This window comes from Bombus pyrosoma, linkage group LG11, assembly GCF_014825855.1.
Source record: "Bombus pyrosoma isolate SC7728 linkage group LG11, ASM1482585v1, whole genome shotgun sequence".
Classification (NCBI taxonomy): Eukaryota; Metazoa; Arthropoda; class Insecta; order Hymenoptera; family Apidae; genus Bombus; species Bombus pyrosoma.
In genome coordinates, this window is record NC_057780.1 from 5,476,365 (window position 1) to 5,488,660 (window position 12,296).

Sequence of the window (12,296 nt, forward strand, 5' to 3'; positions counted from 1 at the left end):
AGGAAAAAGAACCAGTGAATGGTTTTTCTGCGTTGATCGCCGAATGAAATATAGCGAAGGATGGTGGTTTAATTAATCGAATGGAATCGTTGCAGTCTGTGGCGTTTTAGGTAACAAGGGATATTGTATAAGTGTCTGAAACACATTTCCCTCTATTCGAAATATTTTTACCAGTCGATCGTAGATTAACTAATATTTGATGCTTTGACGTAATTTGCCGCTCGTAGTTCATTCGTTTCTCAATTTTTTCTTAATCCAGCCACATATATATGTATATAACATAATATAATATTAAAAGTAAAATATTTCCTCGCGGCCATAAAATAACATTAAAATCGAAAACTCGACGAGAATGTACGTATCGCATCTGTGTTTTCCTGCGATCGTCGAACATCGTCCAACGAGATCCTTACGTTTTACACGAACACAGATAACCATTCTATGCAAAATACGAGCAAACCAACTTACACCACTATGACTCTCGACCCGCCACCTTTCTCCTTCGTTCTTCTTCGCTTCCACAACCCCATGAATAGACAGAACGCAACTTCACCGACCATTACTGTTTCCACGTTCGATTTTAAACGATCCGTTCACTACCAACTGCACGTTGAAACACGATCGCTTATAAGGCGTTCTCCTTGTGATATCAGAAGGAAATCCACGATCGTGCCGATCTATAGAACGGTTGTCTGGTCAGTTGATATATCTGGAGATAGTTCAGAAACACGCGGACGCGTGGATCGTTAATAGGAGAGAGAGATAGGAAGCCGCGCCCAGATTACATTTTTTTCCACATCAGCTGTGGGAAAACCGTGGCCAACGATCCGCGGACAGCACTGCAATCGTTGCGCGTGATCTCGTTACGTCAGTGATCGCGACCGATGAAATCTTCGAGGAAGAGTTTAATTTGTAAAAGCAGAGTTGCTTGACCGATTACCTGCGTTATGTTTGATCAGTAGACTGCGAACTTTTACGCGTTTTATGAAATTCCATTACCGAAACTCTAGCACGTTGAATCGCGAGAATAACTTTGCGTTATATTTCATAATTGCAACTATTATTACAACGATAATTTTTAATGATACGAAACTATGAATATGAATTTTAATTATCGTTAGCCTTGTATTAGTATATGTATAGAGGAATAAGTACACGAATAGAATTTATAGTAGTAGCCGAGACACTATATTTCATAAATACTTGGTTCATGAACGAAACGCACATAGTTTGGTTCAAAGAGGAATCGCGATAGAAGAAGAATGCACGAAGTTCGTTATGCTTTCGTGAAGTCATCTGGTTTAAGATTGCATGCAAATAGGTGCAAGAAGTGAAGAATGTTTTATTGTTGACATCATAGATCCATATAGTTTCTCTAAAACGTCCACTTTCTAAGCCTCAATTACTCTTAACCGGAGACAGAGACTTTTCGCAATAGTAAGCGGAGAAAACTAACATCGCGGTATACTTTTTTCGAGTGAGGAAAACATTGTTATTGCTTTACTAACTGGTGTTGAAATTATCGTTATGTAACACAACATTCTATTTACGTGTAATAATCAAATCCTATATGAAGATCAATCGATCATCTGTGTCTATTTAATTAATCAACTTGCAAAATGAAATTAATCACATTGAACCATTTTATTACTAGCAAAAACCAGAGAAACATAAGGCTGTAAAAATGTGACAGAGTCGTTAATTATATTATATTCTCATAAATAAATATTAATCATAAATTTGTTTTTATCGATAGTCAAATGCTATACGCGTAAAAGTATTGTATCATTTCCTTAAATTTTAAGATCCATTTCGATAAAAAGAATATTTGATCTATCGTTTTCGTAAGCAAATCTATCTCCACCATATCCAATCTATCAATACCATACTAAAAAATCAAAAAATTTAAATTGCATAATTATCTCACTGCACAACTATGATAAGTTCCCTGTCTAATTCTCAAATAGCACGTTCCATTCTGCATTTATTCTCACGTTTTTCTGGCCTCGGCGAGAGGCAAAAACCTGCTCCAGTTACTCGTCTTAGCCTGTTTATCTTGCTACCAGTTAGTCTATTCAGACACCACGTGATTGATCGCCTTTGACTCACATTTACCGTCAGCGTTATTACGAGATTTAGGAGACTACTAGAACGTACTACGGCAATTAGTAACAGCCGACATGACAATGACAGTGGTTTCTATAGATGGCATTGACTTTCGATCGTATTATCTCGAGCATTTCTCTTTAACACGTTGATTGCTGGACCGAATCCACGTGGCCTTCCATTATGTGTGGCATTCTTTTCTTAAAATTCGACGATTTGCATAGACACCGCTATAATGTCACCCACCTCTGGGATCAACCCGGGTCATGACGCCAACGTCACGCTAGCGTCATCAGTAGTCAGCAAAGCGTTAACTGCACACTGGGATTTATAATTGGTCGACTAGAAAGAAAATGAAACAACAGGTAAAAACAAAATGAAATACAAGTAAGGTAGCAAGCAAGCTAGTTGATAAACGGCCAGAGATTCATTAACTCGTAATTTATGATAATGATACCAACGTAACTTTTATCCATATTGTTCATCGTATTATAATTTCAAATATCCTTCCGATCTAATTGCTATTTGCTAAGCAATTATTTAAAAAACATAATTTCAGATTGATCAATGCCCTATCGTAGTTAACGACTAAATAGAAAGAAATTTCCTGTACAAATATCATTTACATAATATTTTTCTTCGTGCGCACTCGTGATAATGTACTTTTCATCGCATGGACTGAAGAGATTCTCTTCGACGCGCAACTCTTGGCACGTAGCTATGCGTTAATTTTAATTTAAAGAGAAAGGTAACAAAGGAACGCGATGGCAAAAGCTTGAAACAGTGTCGCCGCGCGTACCGAGGTGGTAGAAGAGATTTCAATTTAAATTCGAGATCGTCGAACGAGTTATTACGCGAGGACGCTGCGAAATGAAAACCGCGACGGAGTTATACTTTCTCGAAGAGTCGAGGAGATTGTCTCACAGCCCCTGGTACAACAACGACACGGAGAAGGGAGCCTAGAACAATGCCTCGGCTAATTATCGCGATCTTAATTACATCGGGCTCTCTTTCTTTCTTCCTCGAACAAAGCTGATGATTAATCATCGCGAATACGCGCTGGATTGCCTTGCAGATAATTGCAGAATCTATAACCGCCGGTGATTAAACGTGCGACTAGGGTAGATCATTGACTATTCCGCAATTTATGTAAATTTCTGTGCTCATTACACGCCTTTTCTTCCTTCACAAATTTGTTAAGTACCTATTAACGTGGTAAACAATGTTTTATCTTATTTTTAGATGTACGAATCCGCTAAGAGATACAATGATCGAATGCATGGAAAATTGTACCTCCTGTATGTTACCTCCTAGAAACTAATTCACGAAAGTGAGATTTCTTAATGAAATATTGGACACCAATTGTGTACCTGGATAATGTGACACTGAGAACTTTATGAAAGATAGAAATAACATTGATCAATTTGATTTCTCGGAAGCTCACATGATCAGCGAAAATGCAAAGAAACGTAATATATTAACAATATAACGAATATGTATGTAATTTTGTTTAGAGTCATCCGTCGCATGACCCACGGCCTCGTCTCTCAGCTTCTCAACAGGCTCAAATATTGAGCGACGTTCAGCAACACCAGCAACGTTTCCGTCGACCCCAAGACGTGATCAGTTCTCGAGGATCCTTCGACCAAGTTGCCTCCAAGCCGCAAACCAGCGCGTCTTACCCATCCTTGGCCAAATACAAAGTAGATCGTGCAAAACAGCAACAACTTCAACAGCTGTATCAACAGCAACAACAAGTACAGCAATTGATACAAGAACAGCAACAAAAAATAGCTCAACAACTCAGCAATCCAAACTACTTGAACGCTCAGACTCAATTCCAATCTCAACCAGCCAAACAACAATTTCCACAGCAATTTAGTAGCCAGTATCAGAACACCAATAGCCACTTTCAGAACCTTCAGCAAGACTTGTCACAACCTTTGTTCAGCGATCGACAGACGTTACAGCTGCAAGAATATCTAGAGAAGCAACGTGAGTTGGAATTGGTGCAAAAGCAAAGGCAACAATTATTATTGGAACAACAGGAGCTGCGAAGGCAGCAGGAGCTTCTGAGACTCCAACAGCTTCAGAAACTCACGTCGACTACTCCTTTGCCAGTTCCTGTCACTTCTGCCAGCACGATTGCTGTCAGTACTGCAACGTCTCCTGTTCTCGTATCGCTACCAACAGCGAGAAAAATCACTTCATCCGAAACAGATCTGTTCCTGAAAGCGATAGCTACTCATCAGAAGAAGTTCTCTACGACCACACCAATTCCACCCACAACAACGACAACTGCGAGGACCACAACGACCGTCAAACCGACCATCGTCACTGCAGTCTCTCCCAGAACGTACCAAGAAAAGGTAACAGTCACTCCCACTATCCCAGAGAATTTATTGAGCTTGATACAGGAGCAGCAGAATCAGTTTGTGCAACAGGGTAAGCCAAAGCCTCAGATCAAGGTTATATATCAGACTGAGAAGCCAGTAACCTCGAAGACCGTCACGACGAAGACCAGGTCTGCTTCCTTAGGATCGGAAAGAGACGTTTTGTTGAAACAACTGAAGCTGGCTCTGGCTCAATCTATCGACGATGACGTGAGGAACGTCAGTACCAGGGACATAGTTCTTCCTAACGGAAAGAAGATTCAATTAATTGATTCTTCAAGCAGCTTAACGTCTAACCTTCCTACCGATGGATCCACTTTGACTATGTCTACTTTGGCGCTGACTACTTCGACGACGACTATCAAGCCACCGAAAGCTATTTTCGAAGAGCTGACTAGGGGTGTGCTTCCTCCTGGAGCTGACTTTGAGGTTATTAGACAGAAGAGCGACGGAAAGCTGGAGGAAATTGGAAAAGCACCGATTCAGAGTCTACCAGCGAAGAAGGTGACGTTTGTGGTATTGGAGGAGCAACCTGATGGCAGTTACAAGGTGCAAGGGGTGAAAGGGAACGCGGAGAAAGAGGGAAGCGAGGTCGAGTCTATCGTGGAGAAGATAAAGAAAGGAGAGTTAAAGTTGCCACCGAGTTCTTCGAATCCGACGACTGTGACTTCGCTTCAGAATTTCGGGTCCGGCTTGGATCCAAATTCTATTTCGACGAGGCAGAGTGTGACAGCCTCGAGTCAAAGTATCGCGTCTACTAGCCCTAGATCGACTACTCCGAGGTCTACTTCTATTTCGTCGAGGTATACGGAGAGGTATGCGATAGAGCAAATTAATTTAATTCAATAAATTTTTAATTTCTCATGCTGCACCATTAAAAATCTTAATCTGATCTTAATCTAACAACTACAGTGGCTACGAAAGTATTTACATGGTGTAATCGTAATTACTTACATATTGTAATTAGGCAATTTCTGTGTATGATCCTAATTTAACGTCCACTGTATTCGTGTACAATCTATCGCATAACTATTTGCGTCATTCACGTTTAATTAACCAAAACAATGTCTTTTTCCAGCAAACCGACAGAATATTTCCCTCACGTGACAATTTCACCAAATTCCGTGCCCACGACGGACAAATATCTGTCCTCGGCATCGAGCGTCACCAGCCACGTGTACAATTCACTTGGAACCGTAAACACAACCCCTAAATTGACCTCCTTGGATCACGATAGTCGATTGACATCGAAATATCCAAGTGTAACAAGGAGTCACTTCATCCCGACCATGGCTCCGGTCAATGAAATCATTACAACGACACTTCCATCGGTGCCGACGACTTTCTCGCATCAGTCGACCAATTCCTACATTCACTTCACCACCAGGCCGACCGGTGAAACTTCGCCGACCCTCAAGACGATCCCGACCACCACGAGGCCATCGACCACCTTACACAACGAGAATATAATCTATCAGGACAGCTTTGAAAGGTCCACCGTCTCATCGGCGATCGAATCACCTTCAACCAGGAGTCAGATACACGAGAGTTTGAACACGTTGTTTAGGAGGGAAGGATTGTTCGCCATGGCGAAATATTTGAGGCAGTCGGGTTTGGACAACGTGTTGAACGAAACTGGTGAGTGACCGATTACATTCCTTTAAAATTAATAGCAAAATTGAAATGAAAATGTTACAGAGACATGTAGAATTTTTCAAGTAAAAATTTTGAAATATCACTGAGAAGTTGAACGTTGCAAGGTAACTGATGGATAAATTAATAGATGTTTTCTCGTTATTAGAATAAGATTAACACGAAATTGCAACCGTAATCTAGCCTATGGTGCCTTTTTAATGAAAATTTTGAAACTTGCAGTGTCTTCGTTTAATACGAATGAAATCTTTTGGATTTCGACAAATCACTCGGCAAAGTTCTTTTTCGTTAAACTACTCAAACTCGAACTTCAACTTCCATATACATTAACCTGGTGGAGAACGAAGATTTATAATCTGTACAAATGTTTTGCTTCTTCTCGACATCTAACTTAGCCAAGCGACGTTCATTAGAAAAATGTTCACACGGATTGTCTGAACGTTTCGACAGAACCTGCCTCATCGCAACAACAATAATGGTCGTTACCTCGTTATACGAACCTTTAAGTTACAAAAGTCAGCTTAATTGCATCTTACGGTATTGCGTTAATTGACCTATATAAGCCATCGATTTGATCGAACGTTTGTAACATCTCTTATCTTCGATTTATAAATTCAGTCACCGTGTTTGCTGTTACGTTACCTTTATGGCTCTAACAACGAACGACTAATTAAGGTTTATCGAAGGATCGATCGCGGACAAAAACAATACGATACCGAAGAATCCACGATCTGATTTATTTTAAGTCTCGTTAGTCTTTCATCTTTTATTTCATGATACTTTTATACTCGCGTTTCGTGAAATAGGTACAAGGTTGAATTTTTAGCACATTTTCTGTTAATACGTTTAAGATGGTTGATCGATAATTGAAGAGTGCCTATAGAGACTAAGCCATAGGTACCACGAAACAGGTTTTTCAGGAGGAAAAGACACTTTATGCATCGATGCAGTTCAAATTCACGAAAAAGAAAAATTGAATCTGTGGGAAACCCTGTACTTGCCGCCTTTTAATTGTACAGAAAACTCAATGCTCTATTCATTTAGACAGATAAAAACACAGATAGGAGCCGAGAAACAATTAACTAAAGTTTACTGGCGCTTACATTTTTCTCTATAGAGGCGACGTTGTAACACCATCTGCGAGCATTGTTAACAACTATTCAGAACATAAAATTCCACCTAAATTCTATGCTACTTCTATTCGCGTTAGTATGTAGAACATTCTCCAATAAGAAATCAAAGTTCTTCAACTTTGACACTTGCAGTGTTTTGTACAATCGCTCTTTATTGAACGTTCTAAAATGTTCTATTACTGAAGATAAATTCGCCTGTAGCAATCTTCATTCCGTTAACGTTGACGGTGAAAACGTAATAACACAAATATTTTATAAATATACTTATCTATTGAACGTATAAATTATAAATACAATTATTACATAATTATACAACTATAAATACGTAATTAAATATGTATAATTTATAATTTACACGGATATGTTACGCAAGTAATAATCTAGACAGTCGGACAATGTCCAGTCGTTTCTAAGGCAATTAAAAACGATTGTGAAAATAAGCGGTGGAGAAACGCGTCGGAGGAGATCGTGCAACAGCCAGATCCAATTATCGACGTGTCAGACAAACGGAAAAACAGTGCACTTCCGTCGATTAAAAAGCAAAGAAGCGTAACGGTGTCCCTTCACGCTGGGCGAGAAACGACCGGATAATAATTATCCTCGTGATTGAGAAAGATGCGTTTGTCACTCTCGTGACGTCTCTCGAGCCAGATCCAGAACAAACGCGCCCTGTCGTAAATCGTAAAATGACGCCAAGCTACAGCGAGTTACACAATATCGTGCGAAACGTAGACGAATACTTGAAATAGGATTATAAAACAGCGAGTCATTCCATCTGAGATTCATCGTCTACGTTTTAAGAATAATCTACGAGTTGGAAAAAGTAGCATGTAATCGAAGTTTGTCTCGAATTTCTTTCGCGACGATCGCTTCTGTTATTTTATTTCGAAACACTTTCGAACCGATCATTTGTACCACCATTTGAATTTAATGAATATGATTCGATGTTACAAGAGAAGTAACTAATGTTAAGCTTATAAAAACTGTTTTGCGATATTACAGGGCCGTACACAATATTTGTCCCGACAGACAAAGCTTTCAGGACGCTTTTGGTGCAACTTGGTGGTCCAGAAAAGGCAGAGCAAAAGTTCCGAGATAATCCACGACTTCTTAGCGGGGTACGCCACCTTTGTTGATTTATAACACGGCAACGATCGCTTGCGATATTAATCCCGCGAGAATCATCTTTTTAGCTGCTGACGAGCAAACGAAATTCCATCCTCGAATTGAAGAGTAGTTGCGCGATACGTTGATAAGTAGTAATTTTTGATTGGATTGCAGAATATAGTTACATTTCTAAGGAGTTAACGTCACGGTGAAATGCCACATTATCATGTGTCATCATGATCATTAATTCTCTCTTAAATAGAATTATGGGTAAAAGTAATTTACCATGATTAAATAAAATTTACCTGGATGGAATTTCTATGATTAATTTACAACTACCGCTGTGCCTTAAATGGAATTATGGTCTACTATACGATGATTAAGTAGACTATATCGCTGGAATTTATATGGTTTATATGGTTAATTTGCAGTTACTGCTGCACCACGTGATACCAGGAGCCTTCAGGATCGATTCGTTGCAAGATGAAATGACTGGCGTTAGCTTAGCTGGAACGCAATTAAGAGTGAACGAATACGCAATGCACGACCATGAATGGAACGACATCAAGGTATGTCCCTTATTTCACAGAGACCTCGTAATTCCAGATTATGTTATCGTTGACAATCTCACTGACCTTAACGGCGATTTATCTCCATCGATCCTCATTTTTGGATCGATGAGTCATAATCAGCGCTGCATATTCACCGCTTTGCTCGATCGATCGTTTCACGTTGATCTAGTTAGTCGACCTTCTGGAAAACGATGGAAACATTCCATTCGCTCGTTAATAATGCGTAACATTGTGCGTACATGAACGATCGTCTGATCTTTTCTTTTCTAGGGATCCAAAATTGGTAAAGATTCAAACGAATGATCACTGTCACAGATCTTTTTGATTAGCTTTGTGTAATTTTATTTAAATTCTCGGCGTTAGAGGCGTATAACTCTCCATTTTCAAGGACGAAAGTTCGTTTCCCTCTGCTCGATGATTACTTAGAACAGTTACGTTTATAAAACGAGTAAAGTCAACATTGATCTAAGCAGAAAGCGACGTTAACAGCGCTATGCTATTTTGTCCATTTTCACAAGCAGGTGACAACGATAAATGGCGCGAAAGTGGCATCGAATAAACGGGACATCGAGATACCACAGGGTGTCGCCCACGCCGTTGATAGGGTGATGTTTCCTCTTCCGGTTGGCGATTTGGTGCAAACGTTGCAGGCTGACCGCGAGAGAAGATTCACCAACTTCCTTAAAATGCTTTACATCTCGGGTCTTCAAGATACTTTATCAGGTAAGACGGATAGAATAAATAATAATAATAATAATAAGTAATAAAAAATAAATAATAACGCACATTTATGAACGCATAAAATTGCAGGGAACTGTTAAATTACTATCAGCTACAGAATTGACTTATATATCAATCATGCCTGATTCTTTGAAATGCCACAGGATAAGATGTAGTTTATGGATTTCTTGTATTCGGTAATAAAAAGGAATTGATGAGAAATTGATGATGATTCAAATAACCGGTACACGTTCGATAACTTATCTAAATCATCGTTTGCGATGCTTCATCACTCGTAGAACTTGTTTACTTTCTGACGAAACCTTTCCATCGCTGAAGGGTTAATGAGCGTTTACCCAATAACAGTGCTCGTAATATTGTATCTATTAATGATATAGATGGCTAATAGTTATTTAATGACTTACATATAGCCAGGTATTTTATAATTTTCAAAAGATTTTATTTAAAAATACGTGGATATAATAATTCGTAATTCATTAATTATCACCATATCGTGTAACAGTTATGTAACTTGATTTCTGTACGTTTTAAGGATACATTTTAAGCAAAGCTCGAAGGGAATGAGTTATACTTAAAGCGTGAAATATGCGTTAATAATAATAATCAATAAATTATCTCAAGTCGACTGAATGAAATTTTCAAACTCACTTTAATAAAAGTTTATCAAATTTTCAATAATCCGAGCTTCCATTGATATTTATCAAGACAAATTTAACAGAAGCTGTCATAATTGTCTACGATTGTATTATGATAACATTTAGGTGCTAAAATTAAAATTATTAACAGTTCAGTAATGCGGAAATAATCTTTGCAGGACCTAAAACTTTCACCGTTTTCGCACCAACGGACTCCGCTTTCGAATCATCTTCGAAGGACGGAGCACCGGTTTGGACGGAAGAAGACGGACCAGAAGCTGCGAAAACGATTGTTTCGAGACACGTGATTCCATCTACCCTATATACAGCTGGTATGAGGTATTATTTGCAAAAGGATACCCTTCGTCCTCAGTCACCTGTTCATATTCACAAAAATGGTGGTAAGTGAAAGATATTCTGTTATAAAATATAAAGTATTAAGATTTTAATTTAAAAGTTAATAGATAATAAGTTAATAAAGATTTAAAGTAACAAATTTAATTGCTTGGAGAAAATATTAACTACTTATGACTAACGAATCTGAATTCTTGATTTCCTGTTCAAAGTTATGTTAATTGAACGAAACATATGTATTGAATAATAATCTTCTAAGCTAGAAAAATTCAAAGAATTTCCTTCCCGTAAAAATTATAGTCTGGCACGCGAACGGTGAAAAAATAGGCGGCCTAATAACCTATTTGCTCGTTTAGCAGTGATTCCCCCACCTCGTGATTAAACGCTCCCTTTCGCCCCATAACGTATTCATTAAAGTATGATATGGAATGAATTTCTTTTTAATGGATGCATACGTGCTGCCCCACCCATCTTTATCCCTTGAAATTGTTCTTTCACTTTCAATGTTATAATTGCTTGTAATTATTTTCAAATTAATTGCTTTCCATTTAGTAATTACCGTTATGAAACAACCTTTCAAAGAAGATATTTTGTAATGAAGAAAGATTGTAAACTATTTCCTATGTTGTTCCAGGTCGAGTACGAGTGAACGAGGCACATGTCGTAACACATAATATACCAGCAACAAATGGAGTTTTGCACGCAATTGACGGCATACTATAGCCACTACAACATTGGTTACATTCAGTTTGAAAAGTTAGGCGTCTTAAGAGGAAATGCATATGTCAGTCACAGTACACGAAAAATATTTATATTCTTATACTTATTACTTCTTTGCGATTTGCTAAAGAAAGATATAATAATAATCTTAGACTAGGTTTGCACTACGTGATAATCTAATAATAATTTATGAATAATATACTAGCCTAATAAACGTTCTGTTTTTAGAAATATGTAGCGACAATGAAGAAAATAAAATTTTAGTAAAAGGAAAAAGAATTTTTAACGCTTAGGAATTATTGCAGTAAATCGCAAAGAATTAAAGTATCCGTCTCAAAAAGATCATAATTGAGACAAAAACATAGGTATCTCGGGAAAGGAAGAAAAGATAAATCTCTAGAACTATCATTAAGTTCAACAATAAGGATAAATCGACAGGATTTGCCATAGATGTTGTGAAATTTCATAAATGTAACGAGGTCTTTTTTAAGGCATAAACAAATAGAAAGACTAATTTATATAACATAGATGCGTGTTAATCGCTCATGTTGCTACTCAAGCTATACGAGCCACTAAGTGCGAAAAATTAATTGCCCAATTGTATAGAATGGTAACGCAATACCATAATTAGTATTATTATAGTATGTATTATTTTATAAATAAATGTACAGTCTATGTTTTTTCATAATTATTGCCTTCTAATGTTATTTTCAATATTTGACTAATTACTATCTTTCGTCTTATATGCAATAAATAGAATAGAGATAAAAATTATACAATCATATTGATAATAAAATTATTTTTTATTTTTGTAAAGATAATTTATAAATAAAGTATATAATATTTCCATTCATAAATATATATAACATTTACAATTACATT

At 37.6% G+C, this 12,296-nt stretch overlaps 1 protein-coding gene across 12 annotated transcripts in view; it reads left to right on the plus strand.

The window, feature by feature from the left end:
* Nucleotides 1-12,102, plus strand: part of LOC122572270 (mucin-5AC) — a 28,988-nt gene extending 16,886 nt beyond the window's left edge. For 10 of the 12 annotated variants that reach the window (XM_043737043.1, XM_043737042.1, XM_043737046.1 and 7 more), the window contains 7 exons: nt 3,621-5,314; nt 5,578-6,137; nt 8,288-8,403; nt 8,824-8,961; nt 9,483-9,687; nt 10,520-10,741; nt 11,329-12,102. In XM_043737043.1, the coding sequence (XP_043592978.1) occupies nt 3,621-5,314; nt 5,578-6,137; nt 8,288-8,403; nt 8,824-8,961; nt 9,483-9,687; nt 10,520-10,741; nt 11,329-11,417 (3,024 nt within the window). In that variant the 3' untranslated portion in view covers nt 11,418-12,102. Of the gene's footprint in view, nt 1-2,330; nt 2,472-3,620; nt 5,315-5,577; nt 6,138-8,287; nt 8,404-8,823; nt 8,962-9,482; nt 9,688-10,519; nt 10,742-11,328 lie in introns of all 12 variants that reach the window. The other 2 variants (XM_043737054.1, XM_043737053.1) reach the window with 2 other exon arrangements.
* The last annotated feature ends 194 nt before the right edge of the window (nt 12,103-12,296 follow it).